At 54.6% G+C, this 20,698-nt stretch overlaps 3 protein-coding genes across 5 annotated transcripts; 1 reads left to right on the forward strand and 2 right to left on the reverse strand.

Annotated features, from left to right (window-relative positions):
• Positions 1-206: 206 nt before the first annotated feature.
• PFDN6 (prefoldin subunit 6) lies at positions 207-1,525 on the forward strand. Of its 3 annotated transcripts, none has more exons than XM_032849134.1 (5): positions 207-262; positions 408-557; positions 804-874; positions 954-1,078; positions 1,301-1,525. In XM_032849134.1, exons 2-5 carry the CDS (start codon positions 494-496, stop codon positions 1,428-1,430), a joined length of 390 nt encoding a protein of 129 aa, XP_032705025.1. In that variant the 5' UTR covers positions 207-262; positions 408-493; the 3' UTR covers positions 1,431-1,525. The 3 variants fall into 3 exon arrangements, with proteins under 3 accessions (XP_032705025.1, XP_032705024.1, XP_032705026.1); XM_032849135.1 differs by having other exon boundaries at positions 222-262; positions 479-557; XM_032849133.1 differs by having other exon boundaries at positions 217-557.
• An 831-nt stretch (positions 1,526-2,356) lies between these two features.
• RGL2 (ral guanine nucleotide dissociation stimulator like 2) lies at positions 2,357-9,806 on the reverse strand. Its single transcript, XM_032849126.1, has 18 exons — positions 9,660-9,806; positions 9,244-9,443; positions 7,814-7,897; positions 7,380-7,558; positions 7,199-7,249; positions 6,814-7,111; positions 6,279-6,530; positions 6,089-6,192; positions 5,905-5,989; positions 5,756-5,824; positions 5,473-5,547; positions 4,912-4,944; positions 4,688-4,809; positions 4,496-4,591; positions 4,288-4,399; positions 3,889-4,179; positions 3,149-3,263; positions 2,357-3,038 (listed from the first exon to the last, which is right to left on the reverse strand). Exons 2-18 carry the CDS (start codon positions 9,400-9,402, stop codon positions 2,827-2,829), a joined length of 2,337 nt encoding a protein of 778 aa, XP_032705017.1. The 5' UTR covers positions 9,403-9,443; positions 9,660-9,806; the 3' UTR covers positions 2,357-2,826.
• A 718-nt stretch (positions 9,807-10,524) lies between these two features.
• TAPBP (TAP binding protein) lies at positions 10,525-20,629 on the reverse strand. The gene is made up of 8 exons (XM_032849131.1): positions 20,418-20,629; positions 20,129-20,299; positions 19,639-19,899; positions 13,096-13,494; positions 12,363-12,704; positions 12,172-12,261; positions 12,019-12,056; positions 10,525-11,657 (listed from the first exon to the last, which is right to left on the reverse strand). The coding sequence occupies exons 1-8, from the start codon at positions 20,452-20,454 to the stop codon at positions 11,646-11,648; spliced, it is 1,350 nt and encodes a 449-aa protein (XP_032705022.1). The 5' UTR covers positions 20,455-20,629; the 3' UTR covers positions 10,525-11,645.
• Positions 20,630-20,698: the final 69 nt, after the last annotated feature.

Below are 20,698 nucleotides of genomic sequence, written 5' to 3' on the forward strand. Positions count from 1 at the left end.
GCAATCTGGAGCAGCAGCTTATGCCGGAGTAATGAAAGAAAGGTAGTCTGGAGCTGGGGACTAAGTAACGGTGCGCATCCTTCTTCCGGCTTCGTGTCCCTGTCTTGCCTAAAACATTCCGAGTCCAGTCTTCTGGCGGAACGCCATTCATTAAACACGCCAGAACTACAGTTCCCGGCATGCGTCAGAAGACAGCTTCCGGCGCCGTCTTTTCCCAGCATTCTTTGTTTACTTCCAGGTTTAGTAATAGTGAAGGGAGAACGTGAGTAGGGTTGGGTTACGGTTGAGGGCTTTGGGGTCTTGCTGCGCCCGCCACGCCCTAGGGCCAGAGTAGAGAGCTCTCCGGGACGGGGTGAGGCTGCGGTGCTCCGGGAGGCTGCCTCTCAAGAGTGCTGTCATTTCCTCAGGCCAGGCCGAAAGGGGAGTTCGGGTACCTTCCACAGTGTGAGACCAAGCGCCCCTCTCCTGCTCCCCGCAGGCCTTCGTCCCCGCCATGGCCGAGTTAATCCAGAAGAAGCTACAGGGAGAAGTGGAGAAATATCAGCAGCTACAGAAGGGTAAGGGAGCAGGGTCGGTGCGGCCTCGCCCCAGTCCCTTCACTCACAGCCCAAAGCCAAGCCAAGAAAATGATTTTCACTCGAAGCACCGCGTGCATTTCCTTCCCGATCACAGTGCTCTTCCCCACCCACTGACCTGCCGCGGCATCCTTGTCTACTTCCTCAGCTCCATTTTCTTCTTACCAGGATTGGGGTCAGGCGGCCCATTTGAGGTTTCTAATCAAGCCTTTTTTTCCCAATCCCCAGACTTGAGTAAATCGATGTCAGGACGGCAAAAGCTTGAGGCGCAACTAACAGAAAATAATATCGTGAAGGAGGTGAGAGAGGACTTGTTGGGGCGAGGAGGGCCCTGTACCGGCTATGGTTCTGATCACGCATATCCCCTCCCTTCATCAGGAGCTGGCCCTGCTAGATGGATCCAACGTGGTCTTTAAACTTCTGGGTCCTGTGCTGGTCAAACAGGAGCTGGGAGAGGCTCGGGCCACCGTGGGGAAGAGGCTGGACTATATCACAGCTGAAATGTGAGTCTTTGTTCTGCCACCCTGCAATGCACCTGACACCGCTGGCGTGAAGGGGTTGAGGAGCCATTGTAGAGTAGCTCCCGGGTAGCCTCCTCTTGTCCAGTTCCTCCAAACCCTCCCCCAGATGTCAGGTTTTCCATCAATCTCTTCCTTGCCTTCAGTGTCCTCAATAATAAGTCCCATGAATTTCACATTTGCGTTGTCTCTCTTCCCTCTCCTCAGTAAGCGATATGAATCCCAGCTCCGGGACCTCGAGCGGCAGTCAGAGCAACAGAGGGAGACCCTGGCTCAGCTGCAGCAGGAGTTCCAGCGGGCACAGGCAGCCAAGGCGGGGGCTTCCGGGAAGGCCTGACCCTGTGGTGGGGGGAAGGGGAGGGGAGGGAATGAGGCAGCTCTAGGGTCTATACTGTAGCTAATAAAATGTGAAAACATCTGGCTGTTTTCTGACCAGCCACTTTCTGTCATAATTGTCTCCATCCGTTACCTGGGGCCCTTCCACTTTATTTATATATTGCGTGTATTACTCTGTCTGGTCCAAATTCTTGTAACTGGAATCTCTCTGCAGCAGAGTAATCCTTTTTTCTTTCCTAAGCCTTAAAATCTGACATGTCCCAAACCTACTTCTTGCCCGTGTATGCAACCCTTAATTCTTCCTTACCTTGGTTGGCACAGCACTTCAGGAAACCTGAGAAGAGCATTTCCAACACAGCAATTGTTGGAAAGATGAGTTTAATTACAGAACTCACAGTAACCTAAACTGAGATCTCAGGACAGAATGTGGTGACCCTCCTCGCTATGATTTGTCATCATCCTCCAGAAAGCCCTGGCATCTCTCTTAGTCAGTCTCTTTCTAGAATTTGTTTGAATGTAGCTTAGACTGATTTAAAATCCAACATGGAATGCTTTGTGATGTTGTCAAGTCCTCCAAGTTTACACATCACCCACAAAGTTGGCCTTCCATTTCTTTGTCCTAAAATTGTTTCTTACAGATTTCCAACCAGGGGTCATTCTTCAGACTGATTGCTTTAACTGGGTGACTAGTATTTGATATGGGTGACAACGGAGAAGAAAAACTTAGGGAATAAAAGGACCCAGCTGGAGAGGTTACTGGGGAGGAATTCACTACTGTGAGGAAACTTTTCACCAACACCTCGCTTTCAGCAACAGGGACAGAAAACATTGAGCCCTTTCTTGTTCCTTGATGTCCATCTCCAGCCATCTCCCCACCCCAACTCCCAGCTGCTAGACCATACACACTGCAAGGACAGGACTGGGAAGTAAAATTTAGGTAGTGTTTTGGTTTATTATCTTAGTGTCACAGTGACAGGAACCCCTAGAGTAGGAAAAGGAACTCCTACTAGAACCCATTTCTTGCCATCTTCTCTCCCCAGGGCTCAGAGCCTCTAGGCTTTTCCTCTCCCCCTCCTTATAGGCCTTTCCTTGGCCCTTGGCATGCTAGGATGTGGTCAGGAATCAGGAACTGATCCCTTTTTCCAGCACTAGCTGTGTGCTGCATTCATGGAAAGTAGGGAGGTAACACAGGTATTCAGCTTGGTTACCGAGATGACTAGTTCCCACAAAGCTGGTTCTCTCGGCTGTCTGGTGAACCAATGGCACTTCACTGCCCCAGGGTGTCTGGCCACCTTTCTGGATTTCTTGCCAGTGCAACATGACCACCACTATTCAGGATATCTCCCCACATCTGGTATGGCCACCAGGAGTTCTGCTGAGCTGGCAGGGCTTCCTCCTCAGAAGAGGGCCCGGGCAATCTTCCTCCCTGTGGCCTTGATCCTGGGAAAGGAACCCCCTCCTCCCTCACTTGGGGGAGTTCCTGAGGCAGAAGGGCTGCTGGTGAGAGCCAGTGTAGCAGTAGAGGGCCTTCGCCGTTGCCGTAGGAGGAAATCATGTGAAGCTCCATCCATAGCATAGAAGACGTTAGCCGAGGGTGGGATGGTCAGCTCTGTGTGTTCAGAGAGGGGGCATCAAGAACAGACATAGCCATTCCCGCCACAACCACCATGGGTGGACAGCACTCTCTTCTAGAGTCTGCCTTCCCTCATGGCCTCTGACCTCGCTCCCCTGGTAGCAGCTGCACGAGCTCGTACTCCGAAGCCACTGCGGAATCACGATTGTTTTTCTTAAGGACACGACTGATGACACTTGGAGCCTTGTCTTGGCTTGTCACCTGGTAGGACAGGAAGCCAAAAGAGCAATAAATTGGCCATCACCTCTGCTTTCCACCCATTCGGCTCTAACCACTGATCCCAACCAGACATGGTTACTCGTGTCAAACACTTTAGAATGAACAGGGAAACCCTATATGGTAGCTCCCTGTACTCCATGGTGTCCAGTAACATAGGGCTTCCCTATGAAGAAACTGCTGTAGGTTCTGACAAACAAGCGAAGTTCAGGTGCAGCAGCTAATGCCAAGTAGCCTTTAAAATAAAATAGCTGAGGGGCGCCTGGGTGGTTGACCGTCCAACTCTTGGTTTTGGCTCTGGTCATGATCTCAGTCACGAGATTGAGCCCACATTGGGCTCTGTGGTGCTGGGTGTGGAGCCTGCTTAAAATTCTCTCCCTCCCTCTCCCTCGGCCCCTTCCCACTCCACCACTTGCGTGCAGGCTCACGCACGCGGGCTCTCTCTCTCTCAAAAATGAAAATTAAAAAATTTTCTAAATAGCTGCCATAACCAAAGGTCAGAATTAAACTAGACTCATCCTCCCCGTTGGCTATTCAAGCCTAAGATAACACCTGTAGTCCCACAAGGCATCCTCCTTCAACCCCACCCCCAAGCCCGCAGTGTCCTCACCAAGATGCTCTTGTAGACACTGCCATCTTCTCCCAGCTCCATCTGGACTCGGATGATTCGGCAATCAGAGGCCCCTGGCCCAGACCCCCCACTCCCGTATCCTGTCCCCTTGGAGGCCCCCTCCGCACCCCCACTGAGTGGGGAGCCACAGGAAGCGGAGCGGCGGTGACCTCGAGAGGGCCTAGGAGAGGAGGCTGGGGGAGAGAGGTGGCTGGGGTCAGCCGGACTGTGCAGGGATGGAGTGCTCTCCAGGGCAGAGTCCAGAGATGAGACAGACGGCCACTTCATGTGCTAGGGACAAACAACATGGGGGATCAGCATGAAGGCAGAGAGGTCAAGGAAGAAAGGTTCGCAAAGGCAGGGTCAGTGTTGAGGTCTGAGGTCAAGAACAGAGCTCACCTGGGCCAGCCGGGTCAGCAGAGGGGCAGGGGTTCCAGGTGCCTCATCTCCCCCGACGCTGGGGTGGTCCCAGGAGACCAGGGGGGTGGGTCCCCCGACAGAGCCCAGAACTCTGGAGTAGTGAGAGATTGGGAGGATCAGAGGAAGAAGGGCTCTTCTCCCAAGGAGCTTCGCCGGGACACTACCCCCCAACCCCTGACTCCCTCACTCTGTCCACTGCGAGACGACCAGCGTCGGCCGAAGCACACGCGGGGCAGGAGGGTCACTGGTACCAGCTGGTTCCACCTCACAGGACACTTGATGGCTGGGAGAAGGGCCAGTGGGCAGAGGGCAGGATGTGACACATTGATCCCCACACTCAACCCCAGCCCTGGAGTCCCAACCTCATCCAGCCTATCACCTCTGGGCCTCTGTCAATGGCCGGAGCCCCTGAAGCCACCGCTGGATATCGGGATCGGGTCGGAGGTCATAGCCACGACATTCATTCTGGAGCCGCCGCAGCTCAGAAAGGACAGCAAACTCCTAGGAAGGAGCCAAAATTCAGGGACCCCTGACTCTCCCCAGTTTCCCCATCCTGGGACACAGCTAGGGCTGTCTGGCATCCAGCCCGGGCACTCCCCTCACCTTCCTCCGCTTGTCGAAATTGATGTATCCATTCTGCAAGAATAAAGGGGATGGAGTGAGGCCCAACACTGTCATGGAGGGAACACACCCACCCACGTCCGCCTCACACACACTCCAGCCACCGGGTCTCTCAGTCCTCTGCCCCTCCCCTTGCTCCCCGTCACCCTGTCCTACAAGTGATGTCCATTTCACAGCTAGGCAAATTAGGGATTGGAGAGAAGTAGGAACTTGCCCAAGACCCCAGTATCTGTTTCTTTAACAAAGGCTACATATGCTTACATTTCAAGCACGCTCCAAGCACCTGCTGAGCAGTAATTCACCCAACTCTCATAATAACAGACCCGCGCAGACACTGTCGCTGCTTTCCCATTTACAGATCACTGAGACACAAAGAAGCTAAGCAACTTGCCCAAGTGACAGAACCAGGGTGCTGACAGTCTGGTTCGAGCCCTGGAGTTCTGTGCTGACGGCCTGCAGCACCTTTCTGGAAGGTCTGTCTGACCCCAAGGCCTACTCGTTCCTTCATCACAATGCACACACGAACACACACACGCCACTGACCTCCAGCTCATCCTTGGAGGCTGCATCCAGCATCACAAGGTCCTTCAAGAAGGTGCCAAGGTATGGGACCACACCCTGAGGTCAGAGGTCAGGATCAGCCACACGCCCCTACCCCTCATCTGATGGCTCCACTATCCCTCTGCACTTTCCTGTCCCATGACCTCGGAGGACAAACTTAACTCCACCCCCCACCCCCTGCTATGTATCCCCTAGCCATCCCTCAGACCCCTTCCCCACACACACTCCTTCCTCTTTCACAACCACCCCCCAGCTAGTCACTCACCCCACCCCGGGAGCCAGACCTCGGGGCCTTCTTGGAATTCGGCTCCAGAGAGGGCTGCAGCTTCCCCTCCTGATGGTGACAGAACAAGGAAGTTTGGGTGTGGGATGGGGAGCGGGGACAGCTGCGAGCACCAGCGAGCAGGGCCTCACCTGTGAGAGGAGCTCCCGGCTCTGGAAATAGTTATCCTCCTCAGAGAAAATGTGGCAGAGGCTGGAGAAGACTCGGAGGCTGTCCCTGGGGGGGGTGGAGGGCAATAGCCTTGAGGATGGGCCAGGCTCGCCCCCACGCCTCTTCCCAGCCCTCAGCTCCCGTCCAGTACCCCAGACTCCCCACCTGGCTGTTTCCCCCCAGGCTGCTCGAAGCCTGTGGATGGGGCTGGACTGCAGGGCCGACACAACAGCATAAACTGAAGAGAAGTTTCGGAGCAGACGGCACTCCTATGGGGGGGGCCACAAAGGGAGGCCTGAGCTCTGGGATCGCCCTCTACACCAGGGTCCCCAACAGGGCCAAGCCTCCTTCTTACCTCTGCCACGCGGATCCACTTCTCCAGGAGCCGGGCCCTCTGGGGAGGACGGAGTGGCCGAATGGTCACCTCCCCGAGCCCCTCTCCAGTTGAGGTAGCCCCCAGGACAGAGCTGACCACCGCCCCTGCCACCTTGTTGAACTGTGTGACAGTGGCTCGGACAGATGGGCAGAGGTGGGAATGTCCTGGCCGGTCTCTGTGACCCCACAGGCTCCCCAGGCACTGAGAGGGGACCAGACTGAGAAACAGCTCCTGCAGGACAGAGGTCAGACATTAAATCTCAGAGTCAAGTGAGGTCAGCCTTCTGATATCAGGGGCGCAAGGATCTCAGGTGGCCAAGGAACCACAGGGGCGTGGGGTTTGAAGGGTAACAATCAAGGGCAACAGGGGAAAAGTCAAAACCAAGTGGACAGAGGAGCCTGGGAGCCGGATCAGGAAGGGTTGGAAGCAAGGAAAGGATGTGGAGTCAGGGAGAGGTTAGCGAGGGGGCAGGGGGCAGGGGGCAGGGGCATGGGGTAAGAGGTCAGGGTCTCACCGCATCTAGCAGGGTCAGCTGTTCGGCCAAGTGGTCAGCGAGGAACACCAGGACATCCGTGGGGTCAGCAGGGGGATCGCCGGGGAGGGCCAGGGGCTTAGGAAGGTCGGGGGCCTGGGAGTCCACCCGGGACCGGAGGTTGCGGATGAGGTCAGCGCTGCCCCCCCCAACACCCGCCCCTGCTGCATACCCGGTCCGAAGCAAGAAGCTCTCAAGCCGGTCAAGCTGACCCTTGACCTCAGAGCCAAAATCCTCAGGGTGAGAGGCCAGCCAGGTTGACAGTACAGAGATGGCTACCCTGGGAGAGGGGGGAGGCCAGGGGTCAGAGATCAAGCTGCAGCTCAGCCAGAGGCATCAGTGAGGTTGGCAGCCATGGGTCACTCACCCTATTGTCCTCTCTAGTTCACCAGTAGGATGAGATTCAAGGGATTCCAGCCTGGGAAGGAGAAGGGATCCTATCTGCCCATTTTTTCCAAACCCCCAGTGGCTTTGACTATTTTGGTGGGATTTCCTGGCTTCAGAAAGTCCAGACACCTCCACAACCCTTGGCCCTTTATGACCCTGACCTGTCAGCCATAAGCCCTAGCAGGGCAGGCGTGGAGGTGAAGGCCCGGTGGGTGGCCAGGAAAGCTGATGTGAAGGTCACGTCAGCCCCTGATGTCCGGGCATCCAGCAGGTGTCTGACCAGGGCCTCCAGAGTGCCGGCTCGGAGCCTTCTGGAGGAACGTGGGGGAGGTGTCGGGGCCTGGGGGAGACAGAGGAAAGTCACTGACCCTTTTTCCAACTCAGCCCCCAGATCTCTGAGGGAAATCCCAGACCTAGGAGATGGTCCAGGCTTGTTATGTTAAGATTCAGAGAGGGCCAAAGACTTGACCTAAGTCACATGGCAGAGTTCAGTGCTCCAGACCTCTGACTTAGCACTCTGGCCAAAAAGTTGGGCAGAGGAAGAGGCACTGGGAAGTGATGGGTCAGAGATGAGAAGCCAGAGTCAGGATCTCACCAAGGGATCGGGAGGCCGATACTGGCGGCTTGTGACAGTAAAGGTGGCACCATCCTCCTCCTCATCCCAGACAGACACAGGGGCCTGGTGGAGTAAGGAAGGGAGGTCAGACAGTCCCACACCACCCCCCCACTGCCCCCAGCCCTTACCCCCAGGCCCTACTCCTCCCTCTGTACCCCTCACCTGTGGTGGCGGGGGACAGTACCAGCGAGTGCGAGGGGTGGGGGGGGCTGGTGACCCCAGGTCTCCCCCACTGGGGCCCAGACAGCCCCCCCCAAGCCGCCTCAGGGCCCGGTGGAGTCGAGGGGGTGGGGGGGCGGGTGGAACGCAGGAACCCTGGGTCTGGAGACCGCTGTAGCCCTTTCCCCCCAGAGCTGAACCCCAAACAGCACAAAAGCAAGGTGCAAAGAACAGGAGGGGGAAGCAAGAGAGACAGAAAGCCAGAGGCAGAGGCCTTGAGAAGTTGGAACCCCAGTCACAGGCACAGCCGCAAGCTCCGCCCTCCCCCGCAGGAACTGACCAAGCCCCAGGAGTTAGTTCTTCCCCATAGCCCCCGTTCCCTGGTCCCTCATTGCTGGGAGACCCCCCTCAAGGTGGCGGCTCCAATCCCAGTACAGGAAAGAGAAGTGGAAGTTGGGATGATGGAGGGGGGCGCGCCAGCCGACTCAGAGAGTCACGTGGCCCCAGCCCCTCCCCCAACCGATCCCGAAAAACCAGCCCTGCCAGTCACCCTGCCCTCACCCAGTCTCTGAACCTAAGAGTCCAGGGCCTCGGGGCCCCGAATCCAAGTTCTGGCCCCTCCTGAGGCCCCAAATCCTGCTCCTGGCCACCACCATTAGGCCCGGAGTAATGCAGGTTACACCCCCCCCCCCCCCCCCCCCCCCCCCGCTGGCGGCCCGTGTCCCCCCCCCCCCCCCCCCCCCCAGCCAACTCGGCCTGGGATCTACCCTCCAAAGTCCAAAAACCTGGGCTTCCCGCCTCCACTCTTTGCCCAGCGGGAGAGGAGGAGGGGTCACGAAATCGAAGGGTTCCCTCCCCAATCCCAGAGTCAGTGGAGCCGGTTACTGTGGAAACAAACCCCTCCCCGCCAAACAAAAACAAGGAGGGCGACAGGGACCAAGACACGGTGCCCAGAGAGGCAGGCACAATCAGGCCGAAGCAGGGAGAGCCAGAGACTCGCAGGATAGAGAGCCAGACGCTCTGGCAGGAACAGCGACGGTTCCTGCGGGCAGGTCCTGAGTCACACTGCCACGGGGAACCACAGAAACTCCGGGACTCCCCGCAGCGGGCAGACAGGCAGACACCCGGCAAGAGGCGCGGAAATAACTGAGGCTGGGAGGAAGAGATGAAGGGACACAGAGGCACGAGACCAAGATGGAGAGTCTCCGAAATGTATATACCTCCCCGACTTCCCACCACTCGCGTCTCACCTCGTCTTCTTCCTCCTCCTCCTCTTCCTCCTGCCCCCCGCCCACGCCCTGGCCACCTGGGCCCCCACCCTCTTCGGGGTCTCGGCTCCGGAAGCTGCTCAGCACGACTCCCCCGGGGGGACTCGTGTCCCAAAGCAGCCGCAGGGGCCGCGGGAGCATGGCCGAGTGAAGGAATCAGCGGGGTCGGGCCATGGGGGCGCCTGGGGAGAAACGGAGGGGGGTGCAGGTGGAGAGTCAGGTGGGCGCGGGGGATCGGGGAGGGGAGGGACGCGGGTAGGTGCCTAGGTGACCGTATGGGAGTCCTGCGGGGGGGGGCCGCAACACAATAGTGGAATATGGGGATCCCTGGTGCATTTTGGGGATGGGGGGTCACGAGTACGTAAACGGGCAGGGTCACAGGGTGCTCTGGCTCTGACCTGCTCGGGAATGGTGGGAGCAGCAGGGATCCCGGGCCGCTGTTCCCGTCGGTCTCCGGTCCCCAACCGAGTCCCTGGACCGAGTCCCCTCCTCGGCTTTTCCTCACCCCCCGTTACCCCCCCGCCAGGCTCCCGGGCCCTCCCGCCCTTTCCGCTCCCCCCCACGTCCGCCCGCTTTGACTGCAGGAGCCAAAAAGGGAAGGAAGTGAGGACAGGAGCCAGGGCCGCGGACTAGGGGAGCGCTGGACGTCCAGCGGCCGAGACCCAGCAACCAGGGACCCCAGCTCCGCTGTCCTCGAGGCCCTCTCTGCGGGGATATTGGGGCCCACGTCGCCCCGCGCTTAATTGGAAAAAAGATTCCAGTCTCCAGCTCCCGAGGAAGGACAGGAGCCGAACTTGACATTCCCCTCCACCCTACAACACCGAGGCTAGAGCTCCCGTGGGAAGCGTTTTAGGCCGAGAGGGATCGGTTACTCCACCCCGCGGGGTTACCCTCCCCACTCACACCCACGCGTGTAGCGGACCGGAATCCACTCCGCGTTTTCCGAGGAGCGCGGGGTTCCCGCCCTCTCGTAAGGGGGCGGAGCAGGAAGCCGCCACTTCCGGTTCTAGGTTCGGCTCTCCCGGGTTTCCGGCGCCCGGCGCTGGTATGCGCGCTCCCTTCGGCTTACCCCCGCCCCACCGAAGCCTGCTGCTAGAGGGCGTCCTGCCCGCCTTGAGTGGCGCTCGACCCCCGCCGTTCCGGAGGGTTGGGTGTCGCCAGAGCATTTGAGAGGTCGGGGGTAAGTGGAAGGGACCAGAGGTGGCTGTAAGAGTCTTGTGCTTGCTTGCAAAGGGGACTCGTGGGGTAGAATGAGACACCCTGTTGGGAGCACTAGAACACAACTTTATTCCCACACAATTAGATCGCTTTCCGCGTGGGTCTAGCCGACCGTCCGCCCCCTCGGAGGTCCCCAGGCCAGCGGCCGCTTCCCTCATCCTGTAGTTCTTTGGTCGAACACCTGCTTTTGAATTCTTAGGACGAGAAAAGGACTAATTTCTTGTGTTGAGCGCCCTCCAGTGGGCGCCCGGCCCTCTGCCGGATCGGGGACACAGCAGGGGACAGACAGGCACGTTCCTGCCTTTGAGGAACCGACAGTCGGGCAGGGAAGACAGGCATCTGACAAGGACTCGCACAATCACTTAAATACAACTGTGGTGAACCGCACGAAAGGGACACTGCTTGGTCTGAGGGAATAACGAGGCTGACCTGGTCTGGAGCCCAAGAAGGGCGAGGGTGGACCAGACAAAGGGAACAGACCGGGGAAGGTGGGAGCCATTGGAAAAAAAAAAACTCGACATCGGTGTGACACTGAAATAAGGGCTAGAGGGTACCAGGTAGGATTGAAGAGGCAAGTGGTGGCTCCAGAGCAGGAGATGCCTAGGCCAGGACAGGAAATGGATTTGGCTTCTAGAGCACTGGTTTTCCAAGTGTGGCCCTTGTCCCGGGGGTCCTGGAGACTATTTCTGTGGGTGTGCGAAGTTAAGGCTATTCATAACAATATTGCCTTTTTCACTTTCTCCAAAATATTGTACCACTAGAGTTTTCTAGAAACTGTCTACTGACATCATTGTCCTCACAGCTACAAGAACGCAGGCTTGCTTACTAAGCAATTGATGCTACTAGAACTTACTAAGTAGCATAATTTACTAAGTTCTAGTAGCATAAATATCTGTAGTTTATCACCCACATAACCAAAAAGCTCTCTAGCATTCTTGACAATTCTTACAAAGGCCTGAGATTAAAAATTTTTGAGAACCACTGCCTTAGAGCTCTAAGAAAGGAAATGCTATAGGTTTGTGTCCTTTGAAAAAGGGTTCCAGCTGCTCTGTGGAGAGAGAGGGTGGAGAGAGCATGAGCAGGTGATGGTGTAGTATTTAGGGGTGCTACTGCAGTAACTCAGGCCAGAGATGATGGCGGCTTCCCCAGGATGGTGATGAGTGCCCTCACTGTACTTTCTGGAAGAGAAATAAAAAAGGAGGTGAGGCATTCTGGGTTTTAGAAGACGAGGTGAAATGCTCATGATTGGTCCAGAGATAAATGAACCCTCGTGGGCACAGAGGGTGGCAGAGGAACAGGGCTCCTAGTTTCTGTGGGTTTTCTGGCTGGCAGACACTGGGCGGAGTGCTTTCGCCTAAGTAATTTTTTTCATCCTTATGCTCAAGGAAACTGAGGTGTTAAGTAGAACATTCAAAGTGGCAGGAGTTAACCCAGGTCTGTGAGAATTCCAAACCCAGGGTGGAGTTTGCATGAGGAGTCCCTGGGTGAGGAATTACAGGGAAAGGCTCAAATGAGAATGGAAAGAAAGAGGACTGTTACCTTCTCCTCTGAATCCTTCAAAGTGGACTTGTAGGCAGCTGTGGAGAGAGATTGAGAAGTGATGGTATGAAGTAGTGGTAGGGCAGAGGGATAGGTGACAGGCCACTGGGAGTAGGCAGGGACTGTCACTTTGGCAGTGAGGGTCACACTTACCAGCCCAGCCCAGTGCTTTGATGAGCCCAAGGAGGAGAAAGGCAGACAGGAAGAGGCCCACACCATCCTCTAGTGAGGGCCCAGAGAGACCTGGCAGGTGGAAGGGGGGAGAGTGAACTCAGTATCTTCCCAGGTGCCAACATCCACCCCCACCCCACCCCTGGCAGCTCCATCCTCCTCCTGACTCCTACCTGCCACCTCCAGGGTGACCTCGGCACTGCGCCCCAAGGCTGGCAGAGTGGGGTGGTGGACACGACAGGCGTAGCGTGCCCCATGGTGTTTGGCCGTGACCAGGATGGGCTGCAGGTGCGCGGAGAGGCTGACAGAGCCATCTGAGTGGTGGCGCAGGGCAGAGAGCCACCTCTGCCCCTCGGCCTTCTGAAAGCTGCCCTCTGGGCCGCCCCGGAGCTCCCATTCTACCTCCAGGCCCTCGGAAGGATAGTAGTGGGACACGTGGCAGACCAACTCAGGGGGTGCCTCCCCGGGGGCAGCCCATACAAGAGGTGCCGGCATCAGGGAGACTTTGGGGGGCTCTGGGGAGAAAACAGGAAAGGAGCATGGAGGGAATCAGTCCACATCTGTCCTCCCTCAGAGACCCTTAGTTTGCCCTATGCTTTCCCCCAAACTGAGATGGGTTTGGATTTTTTTTTCTACCAGGATGGGGAACCCGCTGTCTTCCCACTGGTGCTTCGTAGGAAACCCCATGCTAAAACCCTCATTCTCAGGGATGTCCTATTCTTCAGATTCGAGAACCTTCATCCCCATCACTCAGATTCCCAGGGACCTCCCCCCACTGCCCCTCTGACTCCGAGAGACTCCCATCTGTCTCCTGCCACTCACACAGCACCGTCTTCTCTGCCATCATGGTGTTGCCCAATCCCTGTGCCCACCGTTGACCCGTGGAGATCCCTGTACCCAACTCACTCTGTACAGCAAGCTCCAGGGTGACCTGCCCTTGCAAGTACGGCAGGTGTATAGTGGCGAGATAGGCACCCTCCTGGAAGGGCCGTACCGCAGGCAGCCAGAGGGTCCCATTTCCAGTCCACGGACCCCACGGCTCATCATCATCCCAGGCGGCAAACGCCACGGCCCCCTCTTGGGGAGCTGGCATCTGCTCACACAGCCCTGGAGTTGCAGCCAGGAGCAGGTGCCCCTTTCCCAGGTGCTGGTGTCGCCACTCCAGCCCGAAGGGAGGGGGACCTGGGGCCAGAGATGTAGCAGCCTCAGAGATGGGGGGCATGTAGGCAAAGTTCAAGTCCAGCAGAGCATCTTGTCCCAGCTGGATCCGAGGGACGGGGCTGTGGGTGAGGACAGTCAGCACAGCTGGGGAAGATGAGGAGCGGAGGGAATGGAAGGGGCAGGAGGGACAGAAAGAAAGAGGAAAAAGAGAAATAGAATTATAGGGAGGACCCAACTCAAGTTCACCCACCCCTCAGAGGACACCTCCTTTTCTGATACCCACCACCTTCTAGTCCTCCCTGCAAATCCTTCTTTGTTCTGAGCCTGCATGGGACCCAGGGTGGCTAAGAGTGAGCAGACGGGTCCAGAACAGGGGCAGTGAGTGGGCACAGCCGTTGAAGGCTGGTCTGAGCACAGAGCCTGCACAAGCTCTGGGGTCCGTGGGCTGAGTGCACTTCTGACACAGCCTGAACCAGTCCCGTCTCCATGCCCCACCCTTAAAGAGCGAGGCCTTTCTTGGTTCGCTCGAGAAGGCTGGGATAACTCAGGCTGTCAATCCTCTGGTGCTGTGCAGAGCACTTACTGACTCTGGAAGGTTCTGGCTCTAGCCTAGACCTGGACACAGACCTCTATGCTCTGCTGAGACAGGGGATGCTAGTTAAGTTCCTGGAGCTGGGCCGCGCTGGTTAATCCCTACTCTCCCGCTATTTATACGGCCCCATGGGCTGGTTCTTTCACTTTGCCATGGCTCAGCTTAGTCTCCTAAATAATGAGATAATAATGATGGTAATAGTACCTATCTCATGGGGTTGTCATGAGGGTTAAATCACTTAGTGCCTCTTGCTACCAGATTTATTCAGTTCTGGCATCTGGATAACAAAGACACCTATATCTGGAAGGTGCTTCAAACAGGGCCCAGAATACAGTAAGGCCACCAAAGTGTTTACGGTGATTACATCTAACCATCCATCAGACCAACTTAACGTGCCCCAACTCAACAGCATTTCTGCAGCATTCCCTCACCCCACTCCAATGCCCATTCCCCCCGCCCCGATGAAGGATCACCAGTAGCCCCCCAGACACTAAAGGCAAACACTTGACGTCACCAAGACTCATCCTCCAATTCTCTCACTCGACTAATATTTACCGAGCACCTATGATGTTCAAGGTAGAGGACAGAGCGGTGAATGAGACAGGGACTGCCCTCAAGTTTCTTATGGTCTAGTAAGGGAGACAAAGGAGCAAATTGGCAAATCTAACGTACCATGGGCTGTCCCCACCAGGCCCTAATTCAGTCTTCCTGAGAGATCCCACCTCTGTCTCCAGCTCAAGTTCTCACCAAGATACATAAGGATAATTACAACCTCCTCTCAGGTCTTCCTATCCTCAGTCTCCCTCTTCTTCAATTCATCGTCCATGCTGGAGCCACACAGTGTGGCTACAAGTCTGAGCCGGTCACATGCCTGTTTAAAAAACCCAGCTACCAACGAAGCAGGCGACTAAGGCACAAGCTGGAGCTCAACGAGCCAGGCTCAATCCCCAGCCTGCCTTCTTACAAGCTGGTAGTTCTTGGACAAGTTCCCCAAGTGCTCTGTCTCAGATCTCTTCATCTGTGACCTGGGGAGGATATCAGTACCTCATTCTTTTGGTTGTTGACAGGAATAAATGAGGTTATGCCAATAAAATGCCAGGACCTGGCTATAGAAAATGCTCAATAAATGTTAGGTGTTGCTCTTTTCAGTACAGCCATCATCCTCCTCACGGTCTTGCTGGGTATCTCAGGAAAATCATTCAAGCTCTATTTTTCTCACCTGCCCAATGATCTGATCCTTGCCTACCTTTGTAAGAATCAAGTAAAATAGCAGGCTTTTGGGAAAATGACATGTGTGTGTGTGCGTACATGCACATGTGCACACACACACACAAAACTTCTGATGATTCACTGTCACCTATAAAGCCCAGATCTCAGGGCACTTGATAACCTAGCCCCCAACCCACCCTTCCAGACTTCTCTTGCACCCCAAGAACCAGCTCCAAAGAATCCCTTTCTGTGTCTAGTAGAAACTCTAATCATTGGGCCTTTCTTTGCTATGGTCATAAGGGTCCTTCGGGTCCCTCCCCATTGTCTCCCAAATATTTAAATACTCCATGTCCCTCAAGGTCAGTTTTCCTGCTTCTTCTTCCCAGAAATGTTGGTCCTTCACATAAAAGTATTACATAATTTTCAACTGTGATTATGTAATTTTTAATCGTAGCTTCTGAGCCCCACAAGATGAAACTTCTCTCAACCTCATGGGACAGTTTTTGTTCACTAAGGTAAAAAGGTAGGCAGTTCACTTCATTTATCAAAATCCAGAAACATACTTTTGAACTGTTAAAAACGATCCACAGGATTAATAAAATCTGAAGGTTTTACGGCTTAATTTAACCCTTAACCTAACAGAACTCTTTCACATTGGTTGAAGGAGCAGTTTTAGACGTGCATCCCACAAGCAGGACTCCAAGAAATACAAATATAAATGCAACAGACGCAGAACCCCAAGGAAACTCATATCTGTTTCTATAGCTTGCGTTATATAGGTTTTTGCTTTTCTGTTAATAAACTGAATGGTAGGGGCACTTGGGTGGCTCAGTCGGTTAAGTGTCTGCCTTCAGCGTGGGTCATGATCCCAGGGTCCTGGGATCGAGCCTCATGTCAGGCTTCCTGCTCTGCAGGGAGTTGGCTTCTCCCTCTCGCCCTGCCAACTCCCCCCTGCTTGTGCTCTCTCAAATAAATAAATAAAATCTTAAAAAAAAAAAGTGAATGGTAGTAATTATTATAAAGCATTACTGAAAAAATTTAAGTCCAAATCTAATCAAGTTTCTAGATCTATCCAATTCAAAGGAAGTATGGAGGGAAAAGGAACAAGGAGGAAAATGACACAATGAGGAAACACTCAGCCAAATACAGAATATGGGGAGTTTTACAGGACAAGTGACAAGCCAAGAGCCTTTCGGGGGTGCAGGGCAATTACAGAATAATGGAGACTTAAGAGACAAAACTGTTATGGACTCTATGTCTGTGGTACCCCCGCCCAAGTTCATTTGTTAAAGCCTTAACCCCCAATGTGACTATACTGTTGACCCTTGAACAACACAGGTTTGAACTGTGAGGGTCCACTTATATGCAGGTTTGGTTTTTTTAACAGTACAGTAATATAAATGTATTTTCTCCTCCTTGTGATTTTTTTTTGTGATAAATTTTCTTAATAACACGTTTTCTCTAGCTTTAAGAACACAGTATGTAATACAACACAAGAAATATGTGTCAATCAATTGTTTACATTTTCAGTAAGGTTTCCAGTCAACAGTAAGCTATGAGGGGTTAAATTCTGGGCGAGTCAAGGGTATGCAGATTTTTCACTGCTGGGGGTGGGGTCAGGACCTGTGACGCCTCCCCCCACGCCCACCACTCCTCCACACACAGTCATTCAGGGGCCAACTGTATTTGGAGATAGGGGCTGTGAAGAGGTGATCATGATCAAATGAGATAATTAACATAGGGCTCTAACCTGATATGCTGGTGTCCTTTTAAGAAGAGGAAGAAACACCAGAGCTCCCTCTCTCCTCTTTATGAGGACATAGCCGGAAGTGGCCACATGCAACCACAAGGGCTGAGCTCTCTCATCAGACACCAACCCCTCCAGCACCTTGATCTTGGACCTGATCTGGGACTTCTAGCCTCCACAGTTGTAAGAAAATAAATTTATCAATTATCATATGGTTTCACTTATTTGTGGAGCATAACAAATAGCATGGAGGACAAGGGGAGTTAGAGAGGAGAAGGGAGTTGGGGGAAATTGGAAGGGGAGGTGAACCATGAGAGACTATGGACTCTGAAAAACAATCTGAGGATTTTGAAGGGTGGGGTTCGGTGGGAGGTTGGGGGAACCAGGTGGTGGGTATTAGAGAGGGCACAGATTGCATGGAGCACTGGGTGTGGTGCAAAAACAATACTGTTATGCTGAAAATAAAAAAAATAAAATTAAAAAAAATAAAAGAAATTTTTAGCAACAAACATCTTAAAGTATTTGCTAAGAAATACTGTATAAATGTATATTAGCAAAATTACCAATGATTTGTGCCCCTAAAAGATTCATTTTATTTATATTTTTCTAACGATTTTTTAAAGTTATTTATTTGACAGAGATCACAAGGAGGCGGAGAGGCAGACTTGGTGGGGGCGGGAGGCAGGCTCCCTGCTGAGCAGAAAGCCCGATGTAGGGCTTGATCCCAGGACCCTGGGATCATGACCTGAACTGAAGGCAGAGGCTTTAACCCACTGAGCCACCCAGGTGCCCCTAAAAGATTCATTTTAAATTTTACGTTAAAACCACTTTCATTTTCTTCAATCTCCAATCAAGTAGAAATGCTTGAAAAGAAAGACTGAGCACAGCAACTAATTTTTACCCCCAGGGGTCTATGAGCAGCAGAATATTTTCCCACCTGGGGCACTCCGGGGCTCCTATCCACACTTCTCTCATGGCCCAAACTATCTTACACTCTACAATTAGCCAAGACAAATCTTCCAAAAAACTTCTTGAAAGCAGAATCTACATCTGATCACCTTCCTGATCCTTAAAAGTGCCCAGGACCACCTCAGAGATTCTGATTTAATTCACCCGGAGTGGGACGATTCAGTATATTTGAGACTTTTCTTTTTTAAGATTTTATTTATTTGACAGAGAGAGAGAGAGCACAAGCAGGAAGAGCGTCAGGCAGCGGTAGAGGGAGAAACAAGCCCGAAGTGGGGCTTGATCCCAGGACCCTGGGATCATGACCTGAGCCGAAGGCAGCTGCTTAACCGACTGAGCCACCCAGGCACCCCAATTTTAGAGACTTTCAAGAGGACTCTTATTTGCAGCCTGGACTGAGAACAAACTGGGCTCAAATTTCTCCTTGGTACTAATAAATATTGAATTGGTGAATAAATTAACAAAGTGTCTCCCCTGAGAGTCACAACAAAGAGAAAGGCACATGGGAAATAGCATCCACATTTTATAGCTGGAAAAACAGACTCAGAGAGAAAAGCATCTTCTCACCCCACACCTTGGTTAAGCCCACAATTCTGTGAAATATTCCTGCCTGCTGGAGAGAGCTACTCTCCCGACAAGGAGCAGTTTGCCTCTGCCCCTGCCTAGGATGGGGCCTGGGAACTAAGAATGGCCGCATAGGTAGAGGTGATGAATGGGTGCTGAGTCCCTTTCCCTGGTCCTGGGGTGATTCACTCTGGGTGGCAGGAAGGTGGTCCTGGGGAAGGGAGAAGGGAGGGTTGGCCTGCCAGTTGTGCTGTGTTGTTTACAAAAAAATGGCACAAGACGCACCTGGCTGGCCCAGTCGTAAGAGCATTGTGGCTCTTGATCTCGGGGGTCTTGAATTTGAGCCCTATATTGTGTATAGAGATACATCTAAAACTAGGTAAACTTAAAAAAAAAAAACAAAAAACAACCTCACAAGACTGAAGGAAGCCAATGACTCTACTGGTATCCTACCCCACCCTCTGCTGCGAGAAGGGTGAGCCCCCGTGGATCCCAGTCTTGCTTTATCCGCCCACTCCCTCTCTAGCCTCAGCTCGGTAAAATGCCAGATCCCTGCCTATCAAACCGCTCTGCACCAGCTCACGAGCGATGCCGGCGGTGGGAGCCATCAGGCCTCCCGTCTTTTCCACACGGGCCAGCCCACCATTTGGTGACCACAGAATCAGTGCGTGCTCACGAGCCCTAGGGAAGGGGCTGGCAAGAAGGGTCGACGCACTCGAGTGCAAGAGCCTTTGCCTAGCTAAAGGCCACAGCTCCGGATGTGGGCACAGGTGGGGCTTGGACGCTTGGACGCCGGTTTCTGAAAAAGCGAAAACCGCAAAGATGGTAGTGTCTACCTAGCAAGACACAGACCTGGGACGAGCGGAGAAAAAAGGTTCCTGCTTCTGAGCTTCTCCCAACACCATCCCCTTACAAGTTTCTCAAGGTCCCAGGACAGGAAAAGTCAGACTTTCTCTAAAGCTCAGCCCTCCGGAACTCCACAAAGCCCCGCCCCCTAAAGGGAGGATTGTGATTGTTTAAAACTGGGCAGGAGCGAGAAGCTGTTGAGACCGATTAAACAATCCTAGCCGAAGTGCCTCGCCTTTACAAATGAGGAAACTAAGCCCCAACTGGGGAAACGAGTTCACACGGCGAGTCACAGGCTGATCCTGACCCTCAGAATCTACCCACTCTTCTCCACTTCCAACCCCCTCCGCCTGCGCCTCTCTACCTGTTGCCAAGGTGATGAGAGCAGGCTCGGGCTGAGGCTCGGACGGTACTCTCAGGAGGCTGGAGAGGCGGAAGATCGAACTGGATATGCTGACCATGAGCCAAGTCCCGTCCAGGGACCGCGGGCAGCTCTGCTCCGGGGTCAGGCCCCTGGCCCAATTCGCCGAGGCGGGGAACGGGACGTAGTGGCTCAGCTCGCAGTGGGGCGCGGGGGCGTCCGAGGGGTACCGCCTGAACGCAGCCTGCAGCGCTCCCGCGGGATCTGTGAGCCGGGAGAAGGGAGTTGCTGCTGCAGTCGCCGCCAGGAAAGGGGCGGGGAGGGCAGCGTCCAGGGAATCCCGAAGGCACAAACTACCCAGCAGTGGGAGATTTAGAGGTAATCCAGACTCATTTTACACGGGGAAACTGAGGCCCGAGATCACAGCGCGACCTAAAGAGGAGGGGGTTTCGGTGGAAGTGACAGAGTTGAGGGCGAGTCCGTGGTAACTCACCATGCACTTTGAGGTAGAGCTCGGGTTCGAGGTCCGGCCGGGGAGGTGGTGTCCCCGGGCCCTGGCGCAGCAGCAGCGCGGCAGGTTTCTTGGTCAGGCGGCCCCCGCCCGCGTCCTCCACCATCCAGCACTCTATCACCGCAGGTCCCGCCGAGACGGCGGTCACCAAGGCTGGGGGAGAGGGGCGCGAGTGAGGGGGCGACACGCCCCCCGCGTCGGGCGTGTGGTGGGCTCACTTCCCTCCACCTCCCCCATGTTCTTGGGCCTTTGAGTCTCGGGGTTCGCTCACCCAAAGCCACGGCGAGGAGCAGAGACAGGGGCTTCATGGCGCCGCGATCTGCTCAGCCCCGAAGCCTCGACTTCTCCCTTTCACTTTCACTTTCCTTGAAAAGCCCGCAGGAGAGGCGGAGGAAGTCTCCTCTCTGGTAGGGTGAGGGCAAGCGGGCGGCAGGTGCTTTCCGCGTTGGCCGGGCGGGGATCCCGAGACAGTAGCTCGGGTTCTGGTCAAGGGGACCTCGGGCCGGCCCCGCCCTCTTGGACCACACAGCACCACCTGGTCCCGGGGCGCTC

The sequence above is a fragment of the Lontra canadensis genome, unplaced genomic scaffold (genome assembly GCF_010015895.1).
Source record: "Lontra canadensis isolate GAN:19392208 unplaced genomic scaffold, GSC_riverotter_1.0 scaffold219, whole genome shotgun sequence".
NCBI classification, from domain to species: domain Eukaryota; kingdom Metazoa; phylum Chordata; class Mammalia; order Carnivora; family Mustelidae; genus Lontra; species Lontra canadensis.

Excerpts from the sequence above, each read along its gene's own strand:
- PFDN6 (XM_032849134.1), top strand. The coding sequence starts at position 494 with ATGGCCGAGTTAATCCAGAAGAAGCTACAGGGAGAAGTGGAGAAATAT. Across the intron at positions 875-953 it reads AAAATAATATCGTGAAGGAG|GAGCTGGCCCTGCTAGATGG; the intron begins GTGAGAGAGGAC and ends TCCCTTCATCAG. Across the intron at positions 1,079-1,300 it reads GACTATATCACAGCTGAAAT|TAAGCGATATGAATCCCAGC; the intron begins GTGAGTCTTTGT and ends CCCTCTCCTCAG.
- RGL2 (XM_032849126.1), bottom strand. The coding sequence starts at position 9,402 with ATGCTCCCGCGGCCCCTGCGGCTGCTTTGGGACACGAGTCCCCCCGGG. Across the intron at positions 5,990-6,088 it reads GCCTGGGGGGAAACAGCCAG|GGACAGCCTCCGAGTCTTCT; the intron begins GTGGGGAGTCTG and ends CACCCCCCCCAG. Across the intron at positions 4,180-4,287 it reads TGCTGACCCGGCTGGCCCAG|CACATGAAGTGGCCGTCTGT; the intron begins GTGAGCTCTGTT and ends GTTTGTCCCTAG.
- TAPBP (XM_032849131.1), bottom strand. The coding sequence starts at position 20,454 with ATGAAGCCCCTGTCTCTGCTCCTCGCCGTGGCTTTGG. Across the intron at positions 20,300-20,417 it reads GCTCCTCGCCGTGGCTTTGG|CCTTGGTGACCGCCGTCTCG; the intron begins GTGAGCGAACCC and ends CCTCTCCCCCAG. Across the intron at positions 12,262-12,362 it reads GGTCACCCTGGAGGTGGCAG|GTCTCTCTGGGCCCTCACTA; the intron begins GTAGGAGTCAGG and ends TCCACCTGCCAG.